General features: G+C 41.3%; 1 protein-coding gene across 1 annotated transcript; it reads left to right on the forward strand.

Moving 5' to 3' along the window:
- The first annotated feature begins 1,500 nt into the window (after positions 1-1,500).
- Positions 1,501-15,193, forward strand: acss1 (acyl-CoA synthetase short chain family member 1). The gene is made up of 14 exons (XM_079646293.1): positions 1,501-2,653; positions 3,477-3,573; positions 3,662-3,861; positions 4,623-4,798; positions 5,584-5,736; positions 6,444-6,591; positions 7,078-7,215; positions 7,686-7,778; positions 10,839-10,951; positions 12,060-12,186; positions 12,275-12,402; positions 12,621-12,684; positions 12,801-12,922; positions 14,755-15,193. The coding sequence occupies exons 1-14, from the start codon at positions 2,341-2,343 to the stop codon at positions 14,929-14,931; spliced, it is 2,049 nt and encodes a 682-aa protein (XP_079502419.1). The 5' UTR covers positions 1,501-2,340; the 3' UTR covers positions 14,932-15,193.
- Positions 15,194-15,338: the final 145 nt, after the last annotated feature.

Below are 15,338 nucleotides of genomic sequence, written 5' to 3' on the forward strand. Positions count from 1 at the left end.
TCCCAGTGGTTAAATAGGTGGTCACCACACAAGCCCCCCCAGAATTCAAACGGGGCAAAATAAATCCTCGTGCCAGTGGAGGAAGCACCATAGGGGCCTACGAGGGTGTGGTCGCAGGTGAGGACCGGGCCATGAAACGGGCCACGAAAGGGGGCCGCAGGAGCGGGTAGGGGTCCTAACGAGGGCACCCCCACCGGGGGCGGGCAGCAGCAGGAGCTGAGGCGTCCCCGGGAAGCAGGAGAGCAACCCGGCCGCAGGCAGACGTGCCACGGCGGCGGGCATGAAGTCCTCAGCAGGCGCTGAGGTGTCCCCGGGAAGCAGGAGAGGAACCCGGCCGCAGGCAGACGTGCCGCGGCGGCGGGCATGAAATCCCCGGGAAGCAGGACAGGCCAGACAGGGTCCCGGAGCGTGCCACCCATGGGTCGATGGAGCATGGGCGACGTCCGGAACTGTTAAGGCGAGACGGGGTCCAGGAGTGCACCACCCAGGCATCGATGAAAACCTGAGTGGCGTCTGGAACCACCGTCGATGTGGTGAAAAAGGTGAGTGTGTCCACATGAGGTCAACCGGCTGGTCGAACCTCCTCTCCGGCACCAGAAAACTCAGAAGGGCCGATAGCCGTTAGCACTAGCCGTTAGCCGCTAGCTAGCAGCCTTGGGTAGCTGCTAGCCGTCGTTAGCCCCACGTGGTTAGCAGCCGGGATGTGCAGTCGCACGCCCCGAAGAACAAACCCACGAGGTAGCAATGGGGTTGCTGGTCGACCCAGCAGGTCGTGCATCGTCCCCCTGTTGTATAGAAAGCCGATGCGGGAACGGCGAGCAACGTCCCCAGCCTTCTGCGGAGCGCTCACCGAGCCTCAGTGCCGGTGGCAGCCATGGACGTCTCCAATCAAACCCCGGCATTTCGAGAAAGGAAAACGGGTTCCTTTTGCCGTGTTCGGCTCCGTCCAGGAAACTTCCCAAGACGTATCGGGGTCACCAGTGTAGTGCCGAGGATATGGAGTCAGAGGCGGTGCAAGGAAGGTGCAGAAATAGTAATTTATTAACAAGCTGCAAGGGACATGTTGTCGGGTCGCAGCCCGGGTCGACAAGAGAGAGAGCCAAGAGGGCACACACTATATATAGGTAACCCATAACATGTCCGTGTGGGAACAATAACCGCAACTGTAGTTCCTAGTTTGAATTGTGTCCCAGTGGTTAAATAGGTGGTCACCACAAAGTAATATTAAGTAACCCAAAATGTTAAACAGTAAGAGTATTAATATGAATTAATATTATATTAATATTTCGTGAATCCTTTGAAGAGTACTGTCACCGGTGTGATCATTCTATAATACACAATTTAAGCCCGGGGGAGAAATGCTAACACTAGCATCGGCGATCGCCGATTTTTTCTACTTCATGCTATCTGCACAAATGGTTGACATTAAACATTAAAGAGACCAGGCAGTTCAGAGAGAATCAAAGGAAGGCAGGCAGCCAAGCAGGCAGCTTTGCATGACATTCTTCTGGACGTGTTTCATTGTGGTGATAGTGAGGGTAGTCAATCGTTTTGATGACAAGACAGTAGTGACGGCCACGTTGGTGACGTGTGTTGTTCTGCAAGACCAGAGATGTAGTTCATTGAGCGTTTCACATTAACAACAAAACAACAACAAATGTGTTACTTCACAGTTTTACGACACATTATTTATTTTTTTTGACTTGCAAAATTATCTTTTAAATTGGCAAACATCATATGTTAATTCGTGGCACAATTCAAACGGGATCGAAAGATAATCTTTCTCTCTCCATTTTCAAAATAAGGTCCCATGGAGGTCCACCGGAAGGGGAGGGACTAATCGCCACTCCATGATATCTGAATCTTGGAAACCAATCTTGTGTCCAGTAGTCAAACTTCAGAAATGTTTATTCACCATTGGATATTTTCAAATTCATGAGTTCTACATTTAGGGCAAGCTGTGAGCTTATACGTCAGCCGTATTGCATCATTATGCATCATTGTGCATAATGCATTTTTCATTATGCATCATGAACATATCTGGAACAAACCCCTGAACAAAAACCACCATGTTGCACAAAAAGAGGTTTTCCTTTCTTTTACAACTGATTATGAAACTTGGCTGCAGCTCAAGGAGCAAAAAGTGTCGACACATTGGGTTTTTGTACCGCCCTTTAACGCATCACTCGTCCTGCCCTTCGTCCACGAAGTTTATCAACTTTTCCCTCGGTAAAGTTGAGCAGAGTAACTTCCAAAACTGCGTAAAAACCATAGGTAAAAACGAAGTCAGATTCTTTGCAAACATAGCCGCAGTTTGCACAGGATACGTTGACTGTCAGTATGTGGCTCCCCTGCGGGTGCACTTCAAAGACCATCGTTACTTCCTATGCTCGTCGGGTCTTTAAGTCGTATTTCCGTGTTTTTGGTCGATGGAAATGTAATGTAGCGGCGTTAATGCCGGAGGCTGTTGGGTTTGAAGGTGTAAAGGACTGCTCGTCCCTGCAGGAGTTTTCCGTTTCCAACAGCGCGAGCTTCTGGGCCGCGGCCGCGCGCCACAGGCTGAGCTGGATCAAACCCTTCCACACCGTGCAGGACTGCGACCTGAGCCTGGGGAGGATCAAGTGGTTTGAGGGAGGACAGCTCAATGTGTCTGGTAATATAATCACTTTAAAATAGAATATGACTTATAATTAGACTCATAGAAATAGATTTGATCGTTAGAATGAACTGATCGATGCAGCGAAGGCTTAATCGGAGACAGCTACATGCCAACAGTGGTGTAATGGAACTAAGTACTGTACTTAAAACATACTTCTACTTTACTTGACATTAAGCTACTTTAAACTTTGAATTCACGACATTGTGTAGGCAAATGTTCAACTTTTTACTCCACTACATTCATAGTTACTTTGAAGATTTAGGTTATTAATACAAAATATAAATCAAGTCAACACACATTATATATAACCTATAGTATATTATTATAGCTTAAGCTCGAACCCAGTACTGTTTTAAGTAACTCAAATAAACCCTACCTTTACCAAGTGCAACATTGAAGTGATGAACACATTAATGACCCAATGATTTGAATACATTTAATATAATAATACAAAAATCTGGTGCTTAAAATGGCTATTTTAAAAAACGCATCCTTTTGATACTTAAAATATTCTTTCATGCTTATACCTTTTTACTTTCAATGGAGTAAAATGTTTTGAGTGACAATATTTTGACTTGTAAGTGAATACTTTTACACTGTAGTATTGCTACTTTTACTTGAGTCAGTAATCTGAGTACTTCTTCCACCTCTGCTTGCCTAACCTCTCAATGAAACATGAGACAGCGAAGGCATCATTATGCAACCAGTTTTGATCAGCACATATAATTAAAGCACTCCTTGAACACAGCACGATGACTTGGCAGATGAAGTTACATTTACTATCTGTTTGTCTCTGGTTTGTTAATGGCGCCTACAGTGAACTGCTTGGACCGACATGTGCACACCTGTCCTGAGAGGGTGGCCCTGATCTGGGAAAGAGATGAACCGGGGTCAGAGATCAAGGTCACCTACAGGTCAGCAGCTTAGATTTAATACATATGTGTGTTGTTCGTGCTCCTCTTGTTCATGTGGGTTAGTACTTCATTTATAATCTCTTTACAGGCAGCTCCTGGAGATGACATGTCGCCTAGGAAACCTGTTGAGACGGCATGGCGTGAAGAAGGGGGATTGTGTCACCATCTACATGCCCCCCTGCCCTCTGGCTGTGGCGTCCATGTTGGCCTGTGCCCGTATCGGTGCGGCTCACAACGTGGTGTTTGCCGGGTTCAGCGCTGAAGCCCTCGCAGAGCGAATCAGAGACGGTGAGAGGATGTCCCACTTTAGAGCTGAACTTATCCATTCTTTAACAATGGACCAATAGACTGTGTTACGTCAGAGAATAATGACTTTTTATTCACAAGCATTTTAGAGTCTTTCAGCTCCTTGTTTTGACTTTAAAGGCCGGAACCTCACTGGAAGGGTCTCACTGCTCTCATTAACCCTGTTTTCAAAAAATGTAATGAACCCACTGTACACATTATATGCACAGCACCAACAACAGACATTCATAGTTTACACAACATTCAAAGTCAGGCCTCCTTTCTCAACAAGGCTACAGTGTTCGCAAACATGTTTTTTCCCTCAAAATGACACAAACACTGGAAAATATGAGGAAATACAGGCAGAGGGTCACAAGGTCTCTACAGATACAGACACTTATTGCATCATAAATCATGATTGAGAGGGATTGTGTTGTATGAATAATCATTGCCTTTAAAAAACAACATCCTCATTTAGCCTTTTAAGGACTATATCTTGTGAGAACTTAGCAGCTCAATAGAAAGTCGTCAAAAATACAGTTTGTTAAATTAGATAGTATTACCTCTATTTCCTAAGCTACATCAGTTTCATCACTGAAGAGAAAACGGGTTCAAGGCCCTCTACCGTACGCTTGATCTGGGATTTAACTCTATTTAATTTGAGGATTGACTGGTGCACTAAAGAGTGCTTTATGCTTTTTACCTAGCAATAAACAACTGACAATGGCAGTACATTTTATTGAATATGCTCCACATGTTTTCAGCCCAGTCCAGCACGGTGATCACGGTGAACCAGGGTGTGAGAGCGGGGAAGGTGACGGAGCTGAAGAGGACGGTGGACGCGGCCGTGAAGGACTGCCCCTCTGTACAGCAGGTGTTGGTTACCATGAGAACAGAGAATCCGGTCACCATGACAGCCAAGGACATGGACATGGAGGAGGTGAGAGAGCAGAAAGCCAATCAGCTGATTGAGATATTAATGCCAACACTGTGTCACTTTCTCCTGGATTCAGAAGAAGAGAAATAAATGTAGACTTTAGGAATAAAACTTCACTACAACTGATTTGGACTTTGGTTGTTCTGTCAGGTAATCGTTTAAACACTGATCCTAATACTTATATGAATGTTAGACTGTTCCCCTCTTGCATCCTACAAATTAAGATTGCATTTAATTGCACCATGTTTTAAACAGGGCTGGAATGATTAACAAGTGTATTGCATATCAACCTGGAAAAGCTGCTGCGGAAAAAAAACTGATTTAAAAAAATACAGGAATATTCTCTTTGAAGAATCCCACAAATTTGCAATTTTTTTATTATACTATTATTATTTTTGATATTAATACATTTATTTGTTTATTTATTCATGCATTTTTGGGTATTTATGATAATCAATTAGATTTAGTGTTTGTTTTTCAAAAAAAAGGATTCTCCCTATTGTGTGTGTGTTGTATCTGTTGTTCAATACAAATATTTGTTTCTTAACAAAACCTAAAAAATAATAATAGAAGTGTCTTTTTAAGAGTTTTAGGCATATTCTGATAATCATTGGGATAATATCGAGAATCCCAATGATTTTGACCAGGATAACCATGACTTGAAATATTTAAATCGTCCAATGCAGAGTTATAACAAAAATAATCTATGTATTCTATTGCTCTACTACTCTTCTGTGTTTGATAGGAATGACAAAGATGAAATCCTCTAAAGTCATTGTGTCCTGCAGGAGATGCTGAAGGAGGACGTGGTGTGTGAGCCGGAGGCCATGGACAGTGAGGACGTTCTGTTCCTGCTCTACACATCGGGCAGCACGGGGAAGCCCAAAGGAGTCGTCCACACTCAGGCTGGATACCTGCTGTACGCTGCCCTCACACACAGGGTAAACAACAAACAACAACATCACCTGCAATGTATACAGAGTGGGAAGCATTTCATGACCTCGGCCTTGGACAGCCAAAATATGACATAATATTTATTGTTTGACCATTTGTTTGGTAGCGAGTGCCATTTTTCTCGGAATATCTCGATCAACGTTGTAAAAAAAGATTAGAACAAAGTAAAAAAGTGGATACCTTTTGTTGGTGTTGCTACAGTGTTTAATGTGAATGCGGCAAATATGGGAACTGGTTTTCTTTTTTTAAATTATAATTATTTAACAGGTTTTATTTATTTTCAAAACCTTTATTTAACCATGTGAATCCCATTGAGATCATCGATCTCTTTCTCAAGGGAGACCTGCTGCATCATATGGGATGCATTCTACGTTATCTTATTCTTTCTATTATTAAGTGTGATTTATTGATCTATTTTCCATCACTTTTGCACTCTAATATTCATTCAATGTATATTTGTCTTTTTGAGAAGCACTTTTTTCTCCATTTCTTGAATGAAAGATGTGTTTCAAATGAAGTTATTCTAGTTTAAGCATTATTTATTTATGTTAAGTTGTTAATGTAAATGTTCAAGATATAGTCACACCTCTTCAGCTTGCTGTTTAGGGTTTTTCAGAGGGGAAATGGAAACAAAACACAGTATCTGTTTCTCTTTTTATCCGATCATTCCATCAGTGTTCCCTCTCATCACCAGTATGTCTTCAGCTACGAGGACGGAGATGTGTTCGGCTGTGTGGCGGACATCGGTTGGATAACAGGACACAGCTACAGTGTGTACGGGCCGCTGGCTAACGGGGGAACCACGGTCCTGTTTGAAAGCACTCCCATTTACCCTGACCCTGGTATGAAAATCAGCAAACAACTGAATTTGTCAGACTGGATGTCTAATTCATAATAAAAGGAAAACTCATCTTAAAATAACAAAAAGATATAGTTGTAAAATTCGACATGTTTACCATTTGAATTAGCTTTAATGGTATCATTATAATGAGCCTTTTATGATAATAGTAATATAAATGTCTGTATAAAGGGTGTTCACCGACATTTTTAATATTCCTGTCCTTTGTTCAGAGCGCTGCGATCTCATGTGTCTTTGTCTATGAATAACTGCTTACAGTTGGATTTGAACTCTGCTTATCACCCACACTACAATTAGAACTTACACATGTCACTACATGTGTGTCACCTTGTTATTATCAAGGAGAAACTACAACAGGAATAAAGAGTCTTCAGTTCTCAGGCCTCTGCTTTATCTGAGAATGCAATACCTTCTCAACATATTATATAATATGTCTTTGGACCATGATAACTTACACTTTTTTCTATAGGAAGGTACTGGGAGATGGTTCAGAGACTTAAGATAAACCAGTTTTACGGAGCTCCCACAGCAATCCGCCTGCTGCTGAAGTACGGAGACCAGTGGGTGCAGAAATATGACCGCTCGACCCTCAAAACCCTCGGCTCTGGTATGCCAAACATGACGCTTGGAAATACTATCATGTACACAAGAGCTGGGCATTAAAGGAACATAACACAAACACACATTCCAAGTTACCATACAGTTCCTGTCCTTTAAGCACACAAGTGTTACGTACTGTAAGGATATTGAAAGTCAAGCCTATGCTGGTATGTGAGCATGCCATAGCAAAGCCCAGCATGCCGGAGGAGGAGATCTCTCTCACTCTCTCACACACACACACACACACACACACACACACACACACACACACACACACACACACACACACACACACACACACACACACACACACACACACACACACACACACACACACACACACACACACACACACACACACACACACACACACACACACACACACCTGTTCATTCGAGTCATGAAGCTTACAGCTAAATCACAAACGATAATATATTGTAATATATAATGATGGATGTTGTCCCTGGCTGTCTGCAGTGGGGGAGCCCATCAACACTGAAGCGTGGGAGTGGTACCACCGAGTGGTGGGGGACGGACGCTGCCCTGTGGTGGACACCTGGTGGCAAACAGGTAACAGGAATACCCTCAATTGTGGGATCTATCAGATTTTTGCTGACACTTTTTGGTCGACACAAATGTTGTTGTTCTCGGTCTCTGTTTTTATACAGCTATTTTGCTTTCTTAACATCGTCTTCTTTCCGCCTTGTGCAAAGAAAACTTCTAATATACACATTTAGTGTTTATTTTACTAACTTTATATATTTGTGTCTGCAGTTTACTCCAAAATCCCTTAATTAGTTAAATAATGCCTCATATTGTTTTACAGTATTTCCCTTTAGTTTCCCTTCTAACCAGAAAAGTGTTCCATCAATTTAAATTAATCAAATGTATTGTGTTGACATTGAGCTTGGTTTTGTCTCATGCTCTGAGTCTCACAGTAGCATTGCATTGCTTGTCGGGGGGGTTAGGTTCACAAATTCTTCCTCAAACAAAGCCACGTATGCAGGCCCTAAAATGGACCTTCAGCCACTCTTAAAGGGGAGAGCTATGACTCTCCAACTGCTTATATATACACATTGCTAAAGCATGCGGGTGTGTATAGAGTACACACACACACGCGCGCACACAAGCACGCACGCACGCACGCACACACGCAAAGAGGAACAGAGTTCCCACTTCCCTCTGGACTCCTGATTTAAACCAGATGTTTTACTCTTATAATCGAAGATGTGATTTTGGTAGCAAAGGCATGAACTACATTCAACTTGTGGAGAAGTGCATCGGGAATAAATTCATCACTGCATTTTGTTTGCGGAAAAGCGTACATAAACCAGTTGAACTTTGGATCAAATCTGACCAAAGGAATGCAGATTTATGGGTGCAATAAAAACCAAACAACAAAGTGAAAAACGGTTGCCTGGAGTGACTCAGATTACTCTATCTACTTCCCACTATCAGACTCCTCTATAATGCAGATTGTGCTCCTCCCAGAACGGTGTCAAATGTAAAAACGGTCTTCAACTTCCCTCCATATTGAACATAGAGATATAGGAAAGAAAATATATATGAGTTGTCAAAGTAATAATATATTTATTTTTGATATTTGATGCCCTCTTTAATAAGATATTAAATTGAAACATTTAAATATAAATATTTTTTTAATTATATTGCTCACGACGACACAGTGAAATAAATTATACACTGTATATTTTACTGACTAAATTGTGTCAGAATACATTACAGTGAAAGTATATGTACAGTAATTGCATTTTGTGAGACTCAACAAAATTGTCCTCCATGTTTAGATTACCACGGATGTCACTGCAAAAATAACAACTATTCCCTTACTAAAGCAGCTTAGGGTGGGAACTAACGACAACTTGTTTGAAATCAGCTGATTTTGCTAATAAATTCAATTTTGCGGATAAACAAACGACCCCACTGACACTGTGTTTTATCCTCAGTCCCCTAAATTAGATTGAGTAATGACCAAATGGAGCAAAGCTGCGGTAATTACCATACACATGTCAAAAATCTATAATTAATGGATGATAATTAAACATTAGAACATCATGAGCTTGAGAATTACAGACACAGATATGACCCAAATACCCTACTTCAGTAAAAAGGATTATATTATTTTCCCGCACCAGTTTTTCCAATCAGGACTAAGTGGTATTATTCATAAATGCCATTTGGTTGATCTGGTAGCAAGTAGCCTGTTACGAGAGAACATTTGATTTTGATCTGCTGTTGGCATACGGCCTACATGTTGGTTCACACAGGACTACAGAGGTGAGAGTATGGAGGAGGATGAGAAGTGGCTACATAGTGTAGTATTTAGAAAATATGAGAAAAAAACAACGTATCGCATGTCGAATATATGCAAAAAACTACACAAAAAGTTGATAGCCTGTAACATATTGTTACAGGAATTTATAAGTAACAATTGATCTTAATATAATCTGTTCATGAAGGATAGTAGCAGGTGTTTTCAGATCTAAAGGAAGAAGCACCTAACTTCTTACCACGCCCTATACAACTTCATCTGAGGAGCATAACCTAGTAAACAAATACCAATAAATAAATGCTTTGAAGATTTTCAACCCGCTCAGTTGTATCACAGTGTGGGTACTGTTCCCATCAACATCACAGGGAGAAAGGGGGCCTCCTTTAGGGGGCTGTTTGCTGCCCACAAGGCTCACACTGCACTGACACAGAGCCGGTTGAAATAGGCGAGCAAAATGTGTTGCCATGGCGCCCTGCAACTAACAGGCTCTCAGTCCTTTGAAGCCAAACTTGTGGACTTGTGATCAGATCCTGCAGAGAACAGCAAATAGAAAGTTAAAGGATAGTCATAGATTAGCAAGCCATGCAAAGTAATAGTATACTACGTCCCTAAAATGCCATAAAAAAGTGAAAGAAGTTAGTATAGTTTCTGATTAAAGATAAGTCATACTGTAGTATGTTGTAAAAGACTAAAAGGTCATAGTACTGTAAAGAAAAAGCCCAATCATGTCATTTTATAGTAGGGTATATAAAATAACTTGCAGTAAAAGGAAGTAAGCTAAACAAGTAATCATTAAAATCATAGTTGTGTACAATTTCCACAGTTGATTTGAACAGGATGTTAGCTGCTAATGCTACTGTGGGATCATCTGTTGTGTCCTACTTTATAACGGATCCCCTCTGCTGTATCCGGCACTGTTGCAACCAACACCACCAGGCGGATTACTGGGGCCCCTGAAGTTTAGGCAGACCTAATTTAATTTAATTTACTTAGTATGGCTGTAACTCCAAAATATAAATCTGTAGCAATGAGACAGGCTTATGCCAGATTTACAGACTGTTAGTTGGCTCTGTCATCTATACTTTCCTTCTGTCACTTTTTTATTTTTACACTCTGTATTGGCGCATCTGCAGTGCTATACAAGATGTAGTTGATACAATTCAGATTGTATTTATGTTTTTCCAAACAGATTAGTCTTAATATATACCCTTGATATACCCATTCTTCTGGATAGCTTTTTAATTGATTCGTTGATCATATTGAATAAATATTATAATAATTACACATATAGTAATTGACAGCTGGTTTCTAATCTGCCCTGTTTTGCTCTGTGTTCTCAGAGACAGGTGGCATCTGCATCACCCCACGGCCTTCGGACCCAGGCGCAGAGATTGTCCCAGGAATGGCTATGAGACCTTTCTTCGGCATTAAGCCCGTGCTCATGGACACCGAGGTGTGTGTGTGGGGGGGGCATGTTGTCCCTGAAAAGGTTTTATGGCTGGGAACGGCCTGAGCGAGGGTCAGATTAGGATTATAAAATACTCACCAGCTGTGTCACTTTTGATACTCGCCCTGCTCCCACCCGTCAGGCCCAATCTGTTTGTGCCAAACTCCCTATTAAAAAATCTGTCATTGTATTTTGTGTGGCTATTGCGGTTGCTTTTGAAACGCACAGATTGTGCAGACAGTTGGAGTGTGCTGAGCTCATCATGCTTCCTCTCAAACAGAAACACACAGCATTTGGAAAGTGGTTTCACAGGCCTCACTGTGGCATTCTTCTTGTGCCTGTTTTCCTAATTTAAGAGGAAGATTCTGTAGGTTTTGTTTCATTCTTGTTTAGTTTGTACCTCAATCACATCTCCCTCACCATGACAGGAATTTAATATGTTTTTTGCACTCACAAAAATGATTTTCTGTATATTAGACATTTACTGTTTGTGTAAACGTTGATCACCTTTTACCCAATTCGGTACCACTTTACAATAAGACTACCCTTATAAAGGAGTAAAAAAGGGTAAATAAAGGGTTATAAAGGGTTTATAATTAGATTATTAATTAGGTTGTAAACACTTTATTAATCATTAAGAACCATTTATAAACCAGTTCTAACATAGGGCAATATTGGCAAGATGACTAAGCCTTATATTGGCTACCTAGCTTACTTCGTTTTCTTCATCAGCCAGTATCCTTGGTATCTGTTGTTCACGGAGTTGATTCCCCCCTTCCATCTTGATGTTTCTTGGCATCTCTTATGACCATTTATTTACGAGTCACCAACATTTATAGTTGCCAAAAGGGAGCCTTGTTGTAAAGTGTAAAACACATTCCCATTTATTCATGAGTTACTACCATTTCTAATAAGGCTTAGCAGTACAGATAAATGTGGGCTCACTATTTGGCAAGCAACCGGTCACAGTTGCCCTGTTTATTTCACGTCTTATAAAAGCTTATTAAGGATTTATAAAGTGTTCACAACCTAATTAATAAATTAATTACAAACTATTCGTAAACCCTTTATAAGGATAGTTTTATTGTAAAGTGGTACCATAAATTCTCCTCAGGGAAAAGTGGTGACCTCAAACCCTGCATCAGGAGCTCTGTGTTTAGCTCAGCCTTGGCCTGGTATGGCCCGCACCATTCACAACAACCACCAGAGATTTATTGAGACCTACTGTCAGCCTCATCCTGGTAAACCGTGTTACTCAATTCTTACGATTTTGGTTTTTGGTAAAGACCAAAACTCAGTCTCTAAATCTATAACTCTTTGTGCCAATAGGTTATTTCTTTACAGGAGATGGCGCCTATCGCTCTAAGGAGGGGTATTACCAGATCACTGGACGCCTTGATGATGTCATCAATGTGAGCGGTCACAGGATTGGGACAGCAGAGATAGAGGACGTGGTGGTAGGTCAAAACAATGATAAACATGTGTGTCTGTTCTTCCCCAACATACAGCTAAAACTATGTTTTTAGTGGGCTGAAATAAAGAACAAAGTTATCTAAATGGCCAATATGTCCATAGTTGTTTATAAAAGCATTAAAGGAGTAAATAAAGTTATTTCTTAAAATGTTTTTAGCAGTGATTTGTACAAACTATTTTCTTTTTTTGATCCCTGAAACAGAATCAATGCTCTGCAGTGGCCGAGTCTGCTGTCATCGGATACTCGCATGACATTAAAGGACAAGGTGGCAGAAAATATATTTTGAGTCAAAAAATGTCTTCCCAACATTATATTAAAAAAGAATACTCAATGTTAACTTATAATGTCCACCATAGTAAGGATTTGTCTCTTTGTTGTCAGGTGTGTATGCCTTTGTGGTGCTAAAAAAGGACGCGGACGATCAGGAAGCAGATCTGTCTCAGCAGCTAAACAACATGGTGTCGAAAAAGATCGCCAAGTACGCCTGTGCAGATTTCATCCAGGTAACTCTCTCTCACTGGCATTAAATCGCAAACAAATATTAGTGGTAAAGTACAGGTTGTTTGAAGTGGGGTTGTACGAGGTACTTATCCATAGTGTTATACCTGCAGTAAACGGTGGCACATCCCCAGTTTAGAGAAGCAAACAGGTCAGGCCCGGTTCTACGGGGGTGCATAAGGGTGCATTGCACCCTCAGTTGTGTTGTTATGCACCCTCATTTGAAAAATGAAAAGTGAAAAAAGTGAAAAATATTACATATATAATAATAATAGTAGTAGTAATAATAATAATAATAATAATAAGAATAATAATAAGAATATAGTTGGAATAAAATAAATTGTAATTGTGGTTAAATAAATTGTCTGCTGCATTTATTTGAATTTAAACGGTAAGTATGGTTATTATGTCAGGTACACGTTCGTCATTTGCAAAGTGTTTACACAGCAGTCAGTGATGGACATCAGAAAATGGTTAAAACAACCAGCCCTTATCGCCAGCAGTAACACTGCATCTACTGCAGGTAATAACAGTTCAGATGATGGGGACATTACGTTACCCGCGGCCACTGTCGTGGACACTAACGGCCGACTCCCCGGCTTTGCCTGCCTCGCCCACGGAGGCGGAGCAGCCGCCTTCGTTGCCCCAAACACCGCCACCCCTCGGCGGCCCCCAAGTGCCAGAGGACCTTGGTAAAACAGAGCCTGCCCAGGTATATTTAAAAAAAGTACCCAACTCGCCTGTACAGTGGGGTAAGGCGCTCATTTTGCAGCTCATGGTCTCAAAACAGAGATTGGCTGGAATATTCCTGTAAAAAAGATGCCATCTTCTGCTATGCATGTAGACATTTCGGTTCGAGTAAGTCAGATGCCTTCACCAAAACTGGCTACAACAACTGGCGCCATGCTCTTTCACGTGATAATAGACTGGGAAGGCATGAATCAAGCAAAGAGCACATAGATCCATATATCTCTTAATGTTGCTCTCAAAGTGCACCAGATTGATGCTTTTCACTTCAATATTTAAAAAAAAAGTCCTCCCCGGGGTGGCATGCCCCCGGACCCGCCTAGAGGAGGTGAGGACCCCCCTAGAGGGTGTTAAGTCCACTCCCCACTTATAAAAATAGCATTTTACCACTGCACCCTCTCTAATCTCAGATGCACCCTGAGTGATTTTGTTCTGGAACCGGGTCTGAAACAGGTGTCCCGGCACAGGAGCAACCAAAGTCTAAGCCACCTATTTTTGGAAAACTTTCACTGCTTGTATCTTGCTGTCGGATAGTCCTTTCTAGGTATGATACCAAGTTATTTTTTCATGATTTTAATTCAACAAAATCACACAATAAGAGAAATAAACTAAAATCCTGGCATCAGTTGACAGTTGGGGTCAAATGTTTTTTTTTAGTTTTTTTTTTAAAAATGGAGTCTGGTTCCTTTAAAGAGAGCATTAGATAACGGTTTCAGTTCCTTTTTGGAAAGGGCTGTCTCATGACTATGTCTTGAAAATATTTGTAATATAGCGTACACTTCAAACTGCCATGTTTTCTTGGGGTTGCCAAAATACGTTAAGTTGCTTCAGCCGTCCACAAAGGTTAAACGTTTTTCTCCTGTGCTGTTGCTTCTGTCTTTCTCTTTACATTGCATTCAGCTGACGCTTTTATCCAAAGCGACTTACAATAAGTGCGTTCGACCAACAAGATACAAACTCTCTCTAAACTGCGACCATAATTAACTGCAGGTTAAACATTAAGTGTATGAGTTACTAATCCAAAGTCAAACAATCGGAACTATTTCTATTAGACTAACTTATACCTAGTTTCCTCATGTTATTCTCACAGTTCGTCCAGCGGCTGCCGAAGACGCGCTCAGGAAAGATAATGCGGCGGGTGCTGCGTAAGGTGGTGGAGCGAGACCTGGACGGGCTGGGGGACCTCAGCACGCTGGACGACCCCGCAGCAGTTCAGGAAATCATCCAAGGTCACCGTGAGCTGTGTGGCAAACAACAACCGTCATGAAGTGTTCCCAGAAAACATTCCCATCTAATGAAGAATATGTGACGCTCGCACGATACTCTCCGTCACTTAACCAGGCGTGTGCAATTGTATAAAAAATGATTTTAGAGGCCAAACTTTCTCTTTGCTTTCTTTGTAAATATGACATTTTATGAAATCAGGTATTCACAAATGTAATCTTGGAAGGAGTCACATTATTGGAACTCATTTTCCCAATGTAGTGATTGTAAACATAAGACAATAAACAACTTTAAAAGGCACACAAGATGAACTGAGTATAAAGTGTCTTTTTTTCTTTCCTCGTGTGTTTTCATGATATGTGAATTCACTCAGAGCGTTCCTCCCCCGAAACCTTTTTGGATCCAGAACATTTGGGTTGAGCTCTGCCTCAATGACCCATGAGTAAACCG

Source organism: Notothenia rossii (genome assembly GCF_949606895.1).
Source record: "Notothenia rossii genome assembly, chromosome: 8".
Taxonomy (NCBI): domain Eukaryota; kingdom Metazoa; phylum Chordata; class Actinopteri; order Perciformes; family Nototheniidae; genus Notothenia; species Notothenia rossii.